This window comes from Staurois parvus, unplaced genomic scaffold (genome assembly GCF_062004578.1).
Source record: "Staurois parvus isolate SC_StPar_1 unplaced genomic scaffold, SC_StPar_1.0 ptg000132l, whole genome shotgun sequence".
NCBI lineage: Eukaryota > Metazoa > Chordata > Amphibia > Anura > Ranidae > Staurois > Staurois parvus.
In genome coordinates this window covers 480,131-498,303 of record NW_028317928.1, presented here as the reverse complement: position 1 = coordinate 498,303, position 18,173 = coordinate 480,131, and the positions used below count along the sequence as shown (strand labels likewise).

At 47.4% G+C, this 18,173-nt stretch overlaps 1 protein-coding gene and 1 pseudogene across 1 annotated transcript in view; one reads left to right on the top strand and one right to left on the bottom strand.

Moving 5' to 3' along the window:
• The first annotated feature begins 10,286 nt into the window (after nucleotides 1-10,286).
• The window catches only part of LOC149466101 (uncharacterized), a 57,422-nt gene continuing 49,535 nt past the window's right edge, over nucleotides 10,287-18,173 (top strand). Inside the window, exons 1-6 of the mRNA XM_089672697.1 lie at nucleotides 10,287-10,335; nucleotides 14,283-14,370; nucleotides 15,297-15,473; nucleotides 15,558-15,681; nucleotides 15,798-16,096; nucleotides 16,172-16,277. Coding sequence (XP_089528823.1) covers nucleotides 14,299-14,370; nucleotides 15,297-15,473; nucleotides 15,558-15,681; nucleotides 15,798-16,096; nucleotides 16,172-16,277 — 778 coding nt within the window. The 5' untranslated portion in view covers nucleotides 10,287-10,335; nucleotides 14,283-14,298. The remainder of the gene's footprint in view (nucleotides 10,336-14,282; nucleotides 14,371-15,296; nucleotides 15,474-15,557; nucleotides 15,682-15,797; nucleotides 16,097-16,171; nucleotides 16,278-18,173) is intronic.
• Nucleotides 16,331-16,498, bottom strand: LOC149466102 (U2 spliceosomal RNA; annotated as a pseudogene).

The window sequence follows — 18,173 nt, the reverse complement described above, 5'->3', positions numbered from 1 at the left end:
AGATAGATGAATACATTTTGGCCAAGATTTATGAATAAAGATTATTTGCAAAATTTTATAAGAAAAACACTTTTTCATTTATATAGCAAAAAATAAAAATCCCAGCGCTGAATAAATACCACCAAAATAAAGCTTTATCTGTCTCAAAAAAATGCTAAATAATTCATATGGGTACAGTGTTGCATGACTGCGTAATTGTCATTCAAAGTGCGACAGCGCTGAAAGCTGAAAATTGGCCTGGACAGGAAGGGGGTGAAATTGTCCCGACTTGAAGTTGTTAAATCAAGACTCCTAAAAACTTAATTATTTGCTCACAGACACTGCGGTGTCCACCTTGCAGCTTTCGGGATTGGGACCATACTCGGACCCTGACAGGAAGCAGATGCTGGTCCAGCCTTAATGTTGCTTTGGGCAGTGGATCCTGCATTTGGTACTCACCCAGGCGCATAGTGCAGTGCCAGGGGAACCCTCTGAAGACTCTTCAAGTCAGGGGTGTCAAACCCAATTTCATAGTGGGGAAGTGCATTTGCCAGGGGAACCCTCTGAAGACTCCTCAAGTCAGGGGTGTCAAACCCAATCTCATAGTGGGGAAGTGCATTTGCCAGGGGAACCCTCTGAAGACTCCTCAAGTCAGGGGTGTCAAACCCAATTTCATAGTGGGTAAGCGCGTTTGCCAGGGGAATCCTCTGAAGACTCATGTCGGGTGTCAAACCCACCTTCATAGTGGGGAAGTGGCCCTTGCCCCAATCAACATGGACAAGGTGCTTTAGGAGGGGAGCCCCTCCTGCCCCAAAGCACCCCCCCCCCATGTTCAGGCATGTGGCTTGGTATGGTCAGGGAGGGACATTTGCTCCCCCCCTTCCTCACCTGCCAGGATGTAGTTCTAATCCAATTTTTTTGTACTTTTTGAGCCACTGGCCTGCAGTAGGTAAGTTCTGACTTGGCATTGATTTGCTTATTTTTTTATCATCTATATTGCTAGGCAAGTGTTAACCCTTCCGGTTTACTAGAGAAACTGCATGAGGTTTTCAGTTTAATATGGCGGGGCAAGGAATTACTCAAACGCTCTGGTAAGGTAATATATATATTTTTTGAGTTGAGCCATCACAGGTGTTGGTAAGCTAAACGTAGCTCACCTAATTTGAACGCCCATGGGGACCTAGCTTTCGAAAAGCAACAGAAGAGCCAGAATATTAGGATACCATATGTAGAAGTCTTTGGTAATTCAAAGTGTTTAGATCTACTCCTGGTGAACATTTAATTAGTTACTACATTGTGAAAGAACACATTAAATATATGGATTTACTAAAGCTGGTAAAGTAGAAACACCCTTGAACTGGCCAAAGCAGGAGCTGTAGAAGACAATTATGTTTCCGGTTAGTAAGCCAAGTCTCCCGAAAGGGTTAGTCTACCTAAAGGTGATATTTCAGCTTTAGATGGGGGAGGGTGGTGCTGAATCACATAATAGTGTCATCTCTTGATGACTCCAGTCCTGAGCCCATAACACAAAGAAGATGGGCTTTGATGCCCAGCCACTGCACATATGTGTCCACAGAGGCCAGAGGTTGCATGCTGAGGATGCACTCACTGCATGCTCCCAACACGGTAACCGATAGCTCTTGGTCAGGACTTCTGATAGCCACCAGAAAGGGCTCACTATCACATGACTGCTGTGAGAACCAATCACAGTGGTCACATGATGCAGAAGTCAGCGTTAGGGGGTTAAATAAAATATCTATTAGGGATGGTGCACAGACCCAGGAACTACACGCAGAGATCTTAACAGAGTCCTCAAGATACAAAGGTGAGAAGAAAGCCAACTTTTGAAAACACACTCAAGGGTTCTGCCCTTCCTTATAATAGGTCTTAATTCTCATCGCCTGCACCTCTCGATCCTGTTTACTACGTTTCTGTGACTGGCTCTGAATTTCTAGTTCTTAGGAATGAGCCTGTAGCCTCATCCCACAGAAGCACTGTGAAAAAAAATGTGAAAAAATGTTTCCATGCCATGCAATACAGCTGGCCTTGTTAACACAACTGAACATGATTGGATAACTGAATTCCCATCTCTTTCTTCCAGCGTGCAACAAAGGACAGTGGTCCGTGCCCGTTACAGTCACCTTGTGAATGTAGATAAAACGCACCTAAGGACATCATAAACTGCAAAGCAGGACATTGCTTAGTCAAATCTTTTTAAAATGACAACCCGTTCTATTTGAACTGCTTAGCACAACTTCCATTGATTCTGAAAAGTTCTCATTTAGAATCTTGATGCTATCTAAAATCCTTCAGTTTACTTTCGGGTTGTATGGAGGGTGTTAAATGGCCCCATTGAGTACCTTGTGCAAAAAATTGCCACATCACCTAACCACACTGTGACCACACTAAGGCAGTCCAGCGACCAAATATTAATCTGACAGGGACATTTTAGCACACCCATCCAAGCCACAAAGGAACCTAGGAGAATTTTTTCAACTGGTTAGATGGAACTTCATTTCAGCAATAGTGACTATGTGCTGCTCAACCACTAAAAGCAAAGCAAGTTCTATTCCAGCCTATTCTCGGTGATGGCACTTCCCCCTGGGGTGTGAGAATGGCAAACAATGGTGGCCTTAGTGGTCCTAAAAAAGATTCCTTCCACCAGACTCCTTCCCACAATGTAAGTAGGTGGTTATTTGGCTATCGTAGGACTTTGCGTATATCTTTCTTCATATCACAACCGTTTATATGCAGTGTGGATCCCCACAGTCCATCCCGCAATCCGAAAGACTGTACACCTTGCTGGCTGCGTGGTTTTTCTGGTGCACGATCAGCTGTGATTTCTGATGAAGCTCTTCCCACATCCAGCACAAGAGTATGGTTTTTCCCCTGTGTGAACTCTCCCATGGACAAAAAAGGTTGGATTTTAGCGTGAAGGACTTGTGGAACTCTGAACAGGAATGTGGCTTCTCCCCTGGTGACGGATCGAGTCGGAATTCCACTTAATGCACTTGCCACATATAGGGCAAGAGTAAGGCCAGTCTCCATTGTGGATCTCTTGATGGCGGATGAGGTCAGATCTGGTAATGAAAACTTGCCACACTCAGAACCAGAAAATGGCTTTCCCCCCCATGTGGATTCGGACGTGTTTGATGAGATGGGAGTTGCTAATGAAACACTTGAGCATGAATGCGGCTTGTTGCCGGAGTGTGTCCTCACCCTCAAAGATTCCGCTTTAGTGAAAAGGCTTTTCCGCACAAGAAACGAGTAATGTGTCTCTCCTGTGTGAGTCCTTTTGTGGGACACCAGTTCTGAGAAGCACCTAAAATACTTCCCACACCCTGAACACAGCATTGTCTTTTCCTTGGGGAGAGGTTTTGGGTTGGGTTTGGCAGGAACCGCCACTAAATACTGATTATAGTCTCTGGGTACATACAAGTCTGAGACTGGTAATGCTACGTTAAAAGCTGAGATAATAAGGGTTTCCTCCATAGGTAAGAACACACCAGTAACTGAGGTTTTCTCCCTTCTGCGAGAGGCATTCTTCCTTAATGTACCAAATTCAGAATCTTGATGCTACCTAAAATCCTTCAGTTTACTTTTGGGTTGTATGGAGGGTGTTAAATGGCCCCATTGAGTACCTTGTGCGAAAAATCGCCACATCACCTAACCACACTGTGACCCCACTAAGACAAGTGTTTATTTTCTAAACTCCATTTTGGTGCTGATTTAAGAGGTGTGGTTGGTGTGAGAACATGTTAGGGTGGGTAAATGTTCCTTAGGTGAAAGGGGTTCCTCTTTGATAAGGGGTCTATAGATTGGGTGTGATCTATGAGCATGGAAACATCAAAGTGTGGAAGATGTTCAGCCATTGAGACATTTACCTTGGATGAAGACTGTGTATAAGATATGGATGTGGAGACTTCATAGTGTGAGAGAGATGTCCTTCAGCTGAAAATGGCTCCTCATCTTGAGTAGATGGACAGTGTGTACGATGTGTGGGAATTAAGGTGATATAGTGCGGGACATGTTCTTCAGCTGAGACCATTCCTTCCTTACCTTGAGTATGTGGATGTGTATCCAATGACAGTGAATAATTATCAGGGTGGTTGGGATGCTCCTCTGAGAAAGGTTCCTCCTTTATATGACATAGATACTGTAAGACGACTAAAACTATCAGAGCATGAAATATGTGGATGGGGCTCTTCCAATGCAGAAATAGAAATATTTCTTACTTGATCCACAGGTAAGGAGACACCATTGCATGAGGATTGTGCCTCAGGTGTAATGGGTTCCTTCTTAACACTAGTGAATAGATGCTGAGTATGACCTCTGGGGCTGGAGACATCCAAGTGTGAGATGTTTTCTTCATGTGATAGGGGGTTGTCCATTGCATGGAAAGAGGTATACTGTTGAAGATGTGATGTTGAGTGATGTTCTTGGCACCTGGATGACATTCTCTTGCCCATGTGTTTCCATATTTCCATCCTCCAGTGAGGGGAGTGGTAGTGGACTAGTAATGGTACTGTCATCTGTTGATGAATAAACAGCGATAGTGGAACCTTCGGACAACCTTTCTGCTAATGAAAAGACGGATTTGCAACTTAACCAAAACATAAAGCACAGAACAGCTTGTACAACTGGGGCTTGACAACACGATCACTAACTGTACAATAAGTCATCCCTTCTTACCCGGTGATGTGAGGGGCAGCCGGTTCTCCATCATGATGTCCTTGTAGAGATCCTTGTGTCCTTCTAGATACTCCCACTCCTCCATGGAGAAATAGACAGTGACATCCTGACACCTTATAGGAACCTGACACACACAATGATACAGTCACCATCCAGACACATCCCTTGTCTGTTACTGGAGAATGTCCCAGAATTCCCGGCACCGCTCAACTCTCCTGTCAGCAGCTCAATGATCTTCTTGGTGACTTCAAGATACTTGTCGTTTCTCTCAGGTGTCAAGGAGGGGAGAAGATCACTGGGCTTCTTCTTTATTGGTCCATAATCCTACATCATACATAAGTGACACTGAATCCTGGCTACCTACCCCGCGACATACCTCACCTATCCAATGTTTTGTTAATAGTTGTGTCATGTGACCTCCCAGAATCCTCCGCACCTCTCCGGTCAGATCTGTGTGTTATTAATAGAGATGAGAGTGATGTCATGTGACCTCCCAGAATCCTCCGCACCTCTCCGGCCAGGTCTGTGTGTTATGGATGATGGGGATGATGTGATGGAGGAGGGGACTCTATCAGAGAAGATGCCATACAGATGAACGCGGCAATCTGAAGATGGAACAAAATGACGCAACCGACCAGAGAGAGGAATCGCATTTCTCTGTGTAGATATTCTGGGATGTATCGGACTTCCAACTCCAGATCAGATCTTGTTATTGGTTCCCGGCCAGGTCTGTTTGTTATTAATAGAGATGAGAGTGATGTCATGTGACCTCGCAGAATCCTCCTCACCTCTCTGGTCAGGTCTGTGTTTTATTAATAGAGATGAGAGTGATGTCATGTGACCTCCCAGAATCCTCCTCACCTCTCTGGTCAGGTCTGTGTTTTATTAATAGAGATGAGAGTGATGTCATGTGACCTCCCAGAATCCTCCTCACCTCTCTGGTCAGCTCTGTGTGTTATTAAGAGATGAGAGTGATGTCATGTGACCTCCCAGAATCCTCCTCACCTCTCCGGTCAGGTCTGTTTTTTATTAATAGAGATGAGAGTGATGTCATGTGACCTCCCAGAATCCTCCTCACCTCTCCGGTCAGGTCTGTTTTTTATTAATAGAGATGAGAGTGATGTCATGTGACCTCCCAGAATCCTCCTCACCTCTCCGGTCAGGTCCGTGTTTTATTAATACAGAAGAGTGATGTCATGTGACCTCCCAGAATCCTCCTCACCTCTATGGTCAGGTCCGTGTTTTATTTATAGAGATAGGAGTGGCATCATGTGACCTCCCAGAATCCTACTCACCTCTCCGGTCAGGTCTGTGTTTTAGTAATAGAGAGGAGAGTGATGTCATGTGACCTCCCAGAATCCTCCTCACCTCTCCGGTCACCAGGATGATGACCTCCAGGGTCAGGTCTAATATCTTCTCCATCATCCTGCTCCCTTTTTTGCCCATTTTTCAAGAAGTGATGGAGGAGGGGACTCTATCAGAGAAGATGCCATACAGATGAACGCGGCAATCTGAAGATGGAACAAAATGACGCAACCGACCAGAGAGAGGAATCACATTTCTCTGTGTAGATATTCTGGGATGTATCGGACTTCCAACTCCAGATCAGATCTTCTTATTGGTTCCCTATGAGCCCAAGACAACAATAGAATGATGAATATTCCTATTTAAGCATTATATATATATATATTTATTTAGCAATATGCCTATAGATTATATATATATATATATATATATATATATTTAGAATATTATATTATATATATATATATATATATATATATATATATATATATTTATCTTTTTTATTATGTCCACAATAGGGTATATTTATTATTATTATTATACAGTATTTATATAGTGCTAAAAGGTTTGCTCAGCGCTGTACATTATAGTGGGGACAGAACATGAGACAATACAGTAACAAAACAAAACACGAGGGGGTCAAGGGCCCTGCTCTTTTGAGCTTACAATCTAGGAGGGAGGGGATAGTGGTACAGGAGGAAGTGGCTGTGGGGGATGGAGTGGAGGAGATTGGCTGTTAGGTGAGGGTGGGGTAGGCTTCCCTGGGTTTTCAGGGTGCGCCTAAAGGTGAGGAGGGCAGGTGACAGTCTGATGGATTGGGGTAGTGAGTTCCAGAGGATGGGGGAAGTCCTGGAGAAGTCCTGCAGTCGGGAGTGGGAGGTGGAGACCAGGGAGCTAGAGGTCTTGTGAGGAGCAAAGAACACGGGTTGGGTGGTATTTGGGTATCAGGCCGGTGAGGTAGTTTGGGGCAGCGTTATGAATGGCTTTGTATGTCTGTGTTAGTAGTTTGAATTTAATGCGTTGGGCAATCGGGAGCCAGTGGAGGGAATGACAGAGGGGGGTGGCAGAAGAGCAGTTGGTAAGGTGGATGAGTCTGGCCGCTGAGTTCAGGATAGACTGAAGCGGGGATAGTCTGTGATGAGGTAGGCCAGTGAGAAGGGAGTTGCAGTAGTCCATACGTGAGATAATGAGGGAGTGAATGAGTTGTTTAGTAGTGTCTTGGGTTAGGAACGAACGTATTTTGGAGATGTTGCGTAGGTGGAGCCTGCATGAATTTGCCAACGGTTGGACATGGGGTTGAAAGGACAGGTTTGAGTCTAGAGTGACACCTAGGACTTTGGCTTGTGGGGTGGGACTGATGGTGGCGTTGTTGGTCGTGATGGAGAGGGTGGGGGGGGGCTGGGGGGAAAATCAGGAGCTCAGTTTTGGAAAGGTTCAATTTGAGGAAATGGAGCTACATCCAGTCTGATATGTCGTTCAGTAGGTGGGTGATACGGGTGGAGACTGAAGGGGTGAGGCGAGGGGTGGAGAGAAATTTGCGTGTCATCGGCGTAGAGGTGATAGTTCAAGCCGTGGGAGTGTATCAGTTTGCCGAGGGAGGAGGTGTAGATGGAGAAGAGAAGGGGCCCAAGGACAGAGCCTTGGGGGACCCCAACAGAGAGAGGGGGAGGTGGCAGCGTTATAGGTAACGCTGAAGGAGCATTGGGATAGATAGGAGGAGAGCCAGGAGAGAGTGCAGTCTCTGATGCCGAGGGAGTGTAGTTTATTAAGGAGGAGGGGGTGGTCAACTGTGTCGAAGGCCTCGGAGAGGTCGAGGAGTAGGAGGACTGAGTAGTGGCCATTAGCTTTGGCGGTTAGCAGGTCATTAGTGATTTTGAGTAGGTCGGTTTCGGTGGAGTGTAGGGGACGGAAGCCAGACTGTAGTGGATCGAGGAGGTTGTTGTCAGTGAGGTGGGCACTTAGGCGATTGTAGACTAAGCGCTCAAGGAGCTTGGAAGTAAATGGCAGCAGGGAGATGGGTCTAAGGTTGTTCAGGTCGGTGGGGTCCAGGGAGGGTTTTTTGAGTATGGGGGTGATGTGCATATGCTTTAGGGGGAGGGGAATGTGCCAGTAGAGAGGGAGAGATTGAAGATGTGGGTGAGGGAGCGTAGGATGGAGGAGGAGGGTGACCGGAGGAGTTGTGTGGGGACAGGGTCAAGGGGGCAAGTGGTGAGGTGGGCTTCTGAGATGACCTTAGTGACCTCCTCAGTGGTAGCAAGGCTGAGGGAGCGGAGTGTTGGGGAGGTTGTTTGGCGGCGTGGAGGGAGGAGGAGTAGGTGAGGAAGGCGGATTTGTAGAGGGAGAACGCTCGAGGGGACTTGGTTTTGCGCCATAATCGTTCCGGCGCACGACTGCGTCATTTAAGAATTTTAGTGTGGTCGTTCTGCCAGGGTTGAAGCGGTCTGGGTCTAATGCTACGTGTGGTTAGGGGTGCTAAGGAGTCTAAGGCAGCTGACAGCGAGTCGTTATACGCAGTAGTGGCCAGGTCGGGGCATGACAGTGGAAGGATACTGTCATACAGACAGTCAGCTGCAGAGTGGAGAGGGTCCGGGTTCAGGTTGCAGAGGTTACGGCTGGTGATGGTTTGACGTTTGGGGGGGAGGTTTTTGAGGACGGGGAGATGGAGAACATAATGAGGTTGTGGTCAGAGAGAGGGAAAGGGGTGTTTGTGAGGTTGTGGAGGGTGCAGAGATGGGAGAAAACGAGGTCCAGGGTGTTCCCGTCGGTGTGGGTGGAGGACTGTGTACACTGTGTGAGTGCAAAAGAAGAGGTTACGTGGAGGAGTTGGGATGTAGCTGGGTTGTTGACATTGACAGGGATATTGAAGTCTCCAAGGATGATGGTGGGTAGCTTAGAGGAGAGGAAGAAGGGTAGCCAGGCGGAAAAGTCATCAAGGAAGCAGGATACGGGTCCAGGAGGCCGAAAGATTACTGCAATCCTCAGAGGGGTGGGGGAGAGGAGTCAGATGCAGTGGGTCTCGAAGGAGGAGAAGGATAGAGAGGGGGGGTTTGGGAGGACCTGGAAGGTGGTCAGCGGTGACAAGATCATGCCGACCCCACCACCTCTACGACCGCTCGGTCTGGGTGAATGGGATCAGACGAGACCTCCATAGGAGAGTGCCGCAGGGGAAGTGGAGTCAGTGTCTTGGATCCAGGTTTTGGTGACCGCTAGGAGGTTGAGGGAGTGGGAGGTAAAGAGGTCATGGATGGCGGTGAGCTTGTTGCAAACCAATCGGGCATTCAGGAGTGCAATCGAGAGTGGAGGGGTGGATGCAGGGAGGAGGGGGACAGGTATAAGGTTGAGGGGGTTGCGGTGGTTTGTGGGAGTAGGAGGGTGCCTAGCGGGTGAGTGAGGTGGTGAGGGACCAGGGTTTGGGGAAATATCCCCAGAGGTTAGGAGGAGAAGAAGGGTGAGGAAAGTAACATGGGAGCGGGATGTACACAAGCGTACATGCCTTCCAGTCCTGGTGTTTGGGTCAGCAGAAGAGTGAGGTATCAGCAGGAGGTGATGAGAGCAGTAGTAGGGAGATGGTAGCAGTGAGCGTGAGATGTACAAGTTTTGGGGTGGAGCAGAGGGGTAAAGAAATGAGATTTTGGGAACGCAAGAAAGTAATATGAAAAGGAGGAGTAGAGGGGACATATTAAAAAGGTACATGACGTGGGACTCAGATTTGTAAGAGATGTTTCCCAGGGTGTTTGCTCACAGTCTGTCCAGCATGCAGTAGTTTCTTGCTGTTGTATCTCCCTGCTGCTTACATTTATATACAAATCTTAGGATCTACATATATATATATAAATAAAATATTATATATAAATATACAAATATAAATATATATAAATAGTATATATATATCTATAAGTGTATATATATCTGTATTATATATCTATATATTTTGTATATATATAGATATTATCTATCTATAGATATATCTATATATATTATATATATGTATATATATAGAGATATAAAATATATATGTATTTATAGATAGGCTGTATATAGTAATAGACATATAGAAGATATTGTTATATAAGATGTTCTTCCATTAAAGATGATAGAAGCTGGCCATTGGACAAGCCCTGTACTTCCCCGCCCCTTGCTGTTTCTGCCCCTCCCCCCTCTCCAGCTCTTTCCCTCCTCTGCAAAGAAGCCCCTAATATTCCCCGCCCACTGTCCCCGCCCCTTTGCTGTGTATGCGTTCCACAGGCTTTCACCACCGCGGGGTCTCTGTGGAACGCACAGACCAAAAGTGGGCGGTGAGAAATCCCGGAAGTGGTTTATTTCCGGGTCTGCAGTGAAGGAGGAAGAGTGTGCTGTGAGGTACTGAGGGGGTCAGCCGATTGAGGTAGAGAGAGAGACCAGGGGGGAGGTGTATCCTGGAGGAGTCAGCACCTGTACGTCACTGTATACAAGACATGACTGGGGGGTACTATATATAGGTGTCTGTAGTATGCAGTGATAGAAGATGGATATAAACTTCCTCCATACATAGGGGGCGCTGTCCTCCCTCCCCCCTTGGGGACAGATATGATGGAAGTACACATACAGGGGGGAGGTCATAGTGATACATGTGGATGAAGATGAGCCCCACAGTGAGGAGAGAGTCCTGGATGACCCCTTCCCCCCCCCCCCGGGTTCTGTACTATCAGTGCCGCCAATACAGTCTATAGATACACTATATTGCCTCAAGTGTTGGCCCCGCCCTTCCAATCGTGATTCAGGTGTTCTGATCCCCTCCATATCATGTGATTCAGGTGTTCCGATCCCCTCCATATCATGTGATTCAGGCGTTCCAATCCCCTCCATATCATGTGGTTTAGGTGTTCCGATCCCCTCCATATCATGTGGTCCAGGTGTTCCGATCCCCTCCATATCCTGTGATTCAGATGTTCCAATCACCTCCATGGACACAGGTGTATACAATCAAGCCCCTAGGCATGCAGACTGCCTCTATAAACATTTGTGAAAGAATGGGTCACTCTCAGGAGCTCAGTGACTCCAAGCGTGGTCCCGTGATAGGTGGTCACCTGTGCAATAAGTCCATCCGGGACATTTCCTGGCTATTAAATATTCCACGCTCAACTGTTAGTGGGATTATAACAAAGTGGAAGCAACTGGGAACAACAGCAACTCAGCCACCAAGTGGTAGGCCACGTAACAGGACAGAGCGGGGTCAGCACATGCTGAAGCGCACAGTGCGCAGAAGTCGCCTACTGTCTGCAGAGTCAATAGCTAAAGACCTCCAAACTTGGTGTGGCCTTCAGATGAGCCCAACAACAGTGCGTAGAGAGCTTCATGGAATGGGTTTCCATGGCCGAGCAGCTGCATCCAAGCCTTCCATCACCAAGTGCAATGCAAAGCATCGGATGCCGTAGTGTAAAGCACGCCGCCACTTGACTCTAGAGCAGTGGAGACGTGTTCTCTGGAGGGACAAATCACGCTTCTCTGTCTGGCAATCCGATGGACATGTCTGGCCAGGAGAACGGTACTTGCCTGACTGCATTGTGCCAAGTGTAAAGTTTGGTGGAGGGGGGATTATGGTGTGGTGTTGTTTTTCAGGGGTTGGCCTTGGCCCCCTAGTTCCAGTGAAGGGAACACTTAAGGAGACATTTTGGACAATTTCATGCTCCCAACTTTGTGGGAAGAGTTTGGGGATGGCCCCTTCCTGTTCCAACATGACTGCGCACCAGTGCACAAAGCAAGGTCCATAAAGACATGGGAGACAGTTTGGGGTGGAGGAACTTGACTGGCCTGCACAGAGTCCTGACCTCAACCCCATAGAACACCTTTGGGATGAATTAGAGCGGAGACTGCGAGCCAAGCCTTCTCCCCCGACATCAGTGCCTGACCTGACAAATGTGCTTCTGGAAGAATGGTCCAGTCTTCCCATAGACACCCTCCTAAACCTTGTGGACGGCTTTCCCAGAAGAGTTGAAGCTGTTATAGCTGCAAAGGGCGGGGCCAACTCAATATTGAACCCTACGGACTAAGACTGGGGGACCATTAAAGGTCATGTGCGTGGAAAGGCCGGCCGACCAATACTTCTGGTAATATGGTGTATATATATACGGTATATCTCACCCATGGTGTATGCGGTGAACTAACAAATGTCTATCTACATGTCCTGATCATTTATCTGCTATTATTCATGTGTCTGGATGTCTTCTCTCTCTACCCCCACTTTCATCCTCTCTATAGCCCCATCTCCATCCTCTGTATTCTCGACCTTCTCTATACCCCCCATCCTCTCTATACCCTTATCCTCTCTGGACCCCCCCCCCCCATGCTCTTTATACCCTCCTGTCCTATCACCCCTTCTCTCTATACCCCTCGTCCTCTCTCAACCCTCTCTACACCCCCATCTTCTCTCAACCTCCCCACCCTCTCTATACCCCCCCATTCTCTCTATACCCCCCACCTTCTCTAGACCCCCCCCATTCCTCTCTAGACCCCCACCCTCCCTCGCTATAACCCCCATCCTCTATCCCCCCTACCCTCTCTAGACCCCCCATCCTCTCTAAACCCCCCCACCTTCTCTATACCCCCCATCCTCTCTATCCCCCCTCTCTATAACCCCCATTCTTTCTAGACCCCCCTTTTCTCTCAAACCCCCCCCCCCCATTATTTCTATCCCCCCCCCGTGGCCCCTATCCTCTCTATATACCCCATCCTCTCTATACCCCCCTCCTCTCTAGACCTCCATCTCCATCCCCTCTATACCCTTCCCCATCTCCATCCTCTGTATTCCTCCTCTGGTCTTTCCTTATCCCTCTTCTCGGTCCTCTCTATCCCCCACCCTCTCTGTATCCCCTGTCCTCTCTAGACCCCCCCATCCTCTCTAGACCCCCCCCCCATCCTTTCTATCCGCCACCCTCTCTATATCCCCTGTCCTCTCTAGACCCCCCCCCCCAATCCGCTCTATACCCCCCTCCCCATCTTCTCTATGCCCCCACCATCTCTATTTCCCCTGTCCTCTCTAGACCCCCCCCCCATCCTCTCTAGACCCCCGTTCTCTCTATACCTCCCATCCTCTCTATGCCCCCACCCTCTCTATTTCCCCTGTCCTCTCTAGACCCCCCCCCCATTCCTCTCTAGACCCCCACCCTCCCTCGCTATAACCCCCATCCTCTATCCCCCCTACCCTCTCTAGACCCCCATCCTCTCTAAACCCCCCCACCTTCTCTATACCCCCCCATCCTCTCTATCCCCCCTCTCTATAACCCCCATTCTTTCTAGACCCCCCTTTTCTCTCAACCCCCCCCCCCCCCATTATTTCTACCCCCCCCCCTCTGTAGCCCATGTCCTCTCTATATACCCCATCCTCTCTATAACCCCCTCCTCTCTAGACCTCCATCTCCATCCCCTCTATACCCTTCCCCATCTCCATCATCTGTATTCCTCCTCTGGCCTTTCCTTATCACTCTTCTCCATCCTCTCTATCCCCCACCCTCTCTATATCCCCTGTCCTCTCTAGACCTCCCCATCCTGTCTATATCACCCTCCCTGTCCTTTCTATCCGCCACCCTCTCTATATCCCCTGTCCTCTCTAGACCCCCCCATCCGCTCTATACCCCCCTCCCCATCTTCTCTATGCCCCCACCCTCTCTATTTCCCCTGTCCTCTCTAGACCCCCCCCCCATCCTCTCTAGACCCCCGTTCTCTCTATACCCCCCTGTTCTCTCTATGCCCCCACCCTCTCTAAACCCCCCCATCATCTTTATACTCCTGCATCCACTCTATACCCTCCCCCATTTTCTCTAAACCCCCCCGTATCCTCTCTATACCCTCCATGTCCTCTCTATACCCCCCCATGTCCTTTTTATATCTTCTCTATACCCCCCCCACACATGTCCTTTCTATAGGCCCCCCCCCCAATCCTCTCTCTCTCTGATCCCCTATATTTTCTTTGTCTGTGTCACTCTATATCCCTCTCTCTCCACCCCCCATCCTTTCCCTTTAATCCAGCTCTTTCTCTCCATTCACCCATCACTCTGTCCTCTCTCTCTGTCACTATCCCACTCTATATTTAATAGAAAAACATTTCTAACTTTTTTTAAACAAGGGACAGACAAAGGAAGCACCATTGCTCTTTTCCAGTAATTGATGTCATATGTACAGACATGACCCTCAAACGTTTCTACTGTGAGCAGTTCTGTGTATTGTGTGAACTGTGCTCACCATTGTTACCTCCATCCCTCCCCATCCCAATACAGTCCAATCTTCAAACTACCTTCCATTGTCTCCTAATTGCCCCTCTCCTCCACCAGGACTTCTCCACAAGGGATGGACAGGAGAGTGATGACCAAGAGGATATTAGACCTCACCATGGAGATCATCTACCTGCTGACCGGAGAGGTGAGGAGGATTCTGGGAAGTCACATGACATCACTCTTTTCTCTATTAATAAAACACAGACCTGACCAGAGAGGTGAGGAGGATTCTGGGAGGTCACATGACATCACTCTTTTCTCTATTAATAAAACACAGACCTGACCAGAGAGGTGAGGGGGATTCTGGGAGGTCACATGACATCACTCTTATCTTTATTAATAAAACACAGAGCTGACCGGAGAGGTGAGGAGGATTCTGGGAGGTCACATGACATCACTCTTTTCTCTATTAATAAAACACCGACCTGACCGGAGAGGTGAGGAGGATTCTGGGAGGTCACATGACATCACTCTTTATTAATAAAACACAGCTGACCAGAGAGGTGAGGAGGATTCTGGGTGGTCACATGACATCACTCTTATCTCTATTAATAAAACACAGAGCTGACCGGAGAGGTGAGGGGGATTCTGGGAGGTCACATGACATCACTCTTTTCTCTATTAATTAAACACAGACCTGACCGGAGAGGTTAGGGGGATTCTGGGAGGTCACATGACATCACTCTTATCTCTATTAATAAAACACGGACCTGACCGGAGAGGTGAGGAGGGTTCTGGGAGGTCACATGACATCACTCTTTATTAATAAAACACAGCTGACCAGAGAGGTGAGGAGGATTCTGGGAGGTCACATGACATCACTCTTATCTCTATTAATAAAACACAGAGCTGACCGGAGAGGTGAGGGGGATTCTGGGAGGTCACATGACATCACTCTTCTCTCTCTTAATAAAACACAGCTGACCAGAGAGGTGAGGAGGATTCTGGGAGGTCACATGAGCACTCTTATTTTTAATAATAAAACACAGACCTGACCAGAGAGGTGAGGAGGATTCTGGGAAGTCACATGACATCACTCATGAATATTTGCACCTTTTTCCTCCTATCTAGAAATATGCAGCAGTGAAGCTGACATTTATTGAAGGTCTTTTAAATGTACTAGGAGGGCGGGGCAGGAGCCAGCGTCCCATCTTGGAGCCTGAACCTAACTCTCTAACATCTGAAAGGAACAATGACAAAAAGATTATAGAAGTCTCCCAGAAGATCATCGATCTGCTTACAGGAGAGGTGAGCGGTGCCGGGAATTCTAGGACATTCTCCAGTAATAGACAAGGGATGTGTCTGGATGGTGACTGTATCATTGTGTGTTAGGTTCCTATAAGGTATCAGGATGTCACTGTCTATTTCTCCATGGAGGAGTGGGAGTATCTAGAAGGACACAAGGATCTCTATAAGGATGTCATGGTGGAGGATCAGCCGCCCCTCACATCACCAGGTAAGTGGAGACTTTGTTGTAAAGGAGAGAGCAGTACGGAGGGTCCACCTAGATCCCCCATCATCTGATAAACACATAGAAACAGTGGATTCAGTCAGTGTGTGTGTTTCCTACAGATGGATCCAGTCATGGGAACCCACCAGAGAGATGTCCCCGACCTCTGTATTCCCGGGATTCCACACAGGAAGGTCCCACCATCCCTCACCATCATCAGGTAGATGGATCCAGTAATGGGAACCCACCAGAGGGATGTCCCCGTCCTCTGTATTCCTGGGATTCCACACAGGAAGGGCCCACCATCCCTCACCATCATCAGGCAGATAGATCAAGTAATGGGAACCCACCAGAGGGATGTCCCCGTCTGTATTCCTGGGATTCCACACAGGAAGGGCCCACCATCCCTCACCATCATCAGGTAAATAGAACTTAGATTCTCACCACAGTGAAATTAGTTTTTCTTTTTTCTTATTTGTTTCCATTCATTGTTTAGGGTAGAGATTTGAATGCTGGGACAGTGCCATGTGTAGAAGAAGAGACATCTTCAATGGCTGATGACCAATGTCCACAGGGGTATTTTCTTCCAGACATCAGCAGAGGTAATTAACAAAAAGCGATTTTTTTTTTTTTACAATTATGATATACGGTATATTCATGGTGGATCAAAAGGCCAATCCTATATTCTTGACTAATTGCCTACAAGCTCTTCTTCCATCTTCCTCTTCTAAAAATTCATTTAATAAACTGTCCCCTGATAGGGGACATATCAGATATTGAGCAGATACTACCCTTGATCTTAGACAAAAGGCTGAGAAGCGATATTGCCTACATCAGTTTCTGGTTCCTGACAAGTTTTAGAAGGAATTCCAGACTTGATATTTTTTTTCGTTCCGCCCCCAGTGCTGCTAAGCTGTTCCCGGTGTTCATGTTTGAAACACCTGGCTAGAAATAGCTAGGGATTTTCTTCTGAAAGCTCTCACTCCGTTTCCATCAATGAAACATTCCTTGTGAGAACCACTTGCTTCACATGTGATTCAGATTCATCCCGGTCCTTTTGTAATCGTGAGAAAATGAAGTTTTTAATAGACATTGTTACCTGCTTGCTGCCTGCCAACAGTAAATTTACTTAGAGTGGACAGCACTTCTTTCCCTGCGTGGCACGGGAGTCCATTCATATGAATGGGCTCTCGTGCCCGAGCAAAATGCGGCCCGCGCGGCTGCATAGGTGTGAACCAGGGGTTATGGCTGAGACCTACTGATCAGCTGTAGCCAATCACAGCAGAGAATCCTGTGTCTGCAAACACACAGTGGTTGATTTACTAAAACTGTAGAGTTTAAAATCTGGTGCAGCTCTGCCTAGAAATCAATCAGCTTCTTGTCAAAGCTTAATTGAACAAACTGAAGTTAAAAGCTGATTGGCTACAATACTACAGTGAGGGAAAAATTAAAAAATCCAATTTCTTCATAAATGTAAGCCAAAATGGTTCGTGTGAAAGTTATAGCATCTACAACTATGGTATATATACTGAAATGTATGCAGCTATGAAGCCACAATGGTAACGGCGGTGGTCAGCGACTTCTAGTGGGACTGTGATAATGTGGTATGGTATACAGTGAAGGAAATGCATATTTGCTACCCTGCTGATTTTTAAGGTTTGCCCACTCACAAAGAAATGATCAGTCCAAAAATCGAATGGCAGGTGTATTGTAACACTGAGAGACAGAATAGCAACAACAAATTCAGCAGAAATGCATGTCTAACAAATGATGCACTGATTTGCATGTTCATGAGGGCAATAAGTATTTGATCCCCTTCACAAAACATGACTTAGTACTTGGTGGCAAATCCCTTGTTGGCAATCACAGAGGTCAGATGTTTCCTGTAGTTGGCCACCAGGTTTGCACACATCTCAGGAGGGATTTTGGCCCACTCCTCTTAGCAGATCCTCTCCAAGTCATTAAGGTTTGGTGGCTGACATTTGGCAACCCGAACTTTCAGCTCCCTCCACAGATTTTCAATCAGATTAAGGTCTGGAGACTGGCTAGGCCACTCCAGGACCTTAATGTGCTTCTTCTTGAGCCACTCCTTTGTTGCCTTGGCCGTGTGTTTTGGGTCATTGTCATGCTGGAACAACCATCCACGACCCATTTTCAATGCCCTGGCTTAGGGAAGAAGGTTCTCACCCAAGATTTGATGGTACATTGCCCCATCCATTGTCCCTTTGATGCGGTGCAGTTGTCCTGTCCCCTTAGCAGAAAAACACCCCCAAAGCAGAATGTTTCCACCGCCATGTTTGACAGTTGGGATGGTGTTCTTGGGGTCAAAGGCAGCATTCCTCCTCCTCCAAACACGACGAGTTGAGTTGATGCCAAAGAGCTCGATTTTAGTCTCATCTGACCCCAACACTTTCAACCAGTCCTCCTCTGCATCATTCAGCTGTTCAGTGGCAAACTTCAGATGGGCCTGGACATGTGCTTTCTTGAGCAGAGGGACC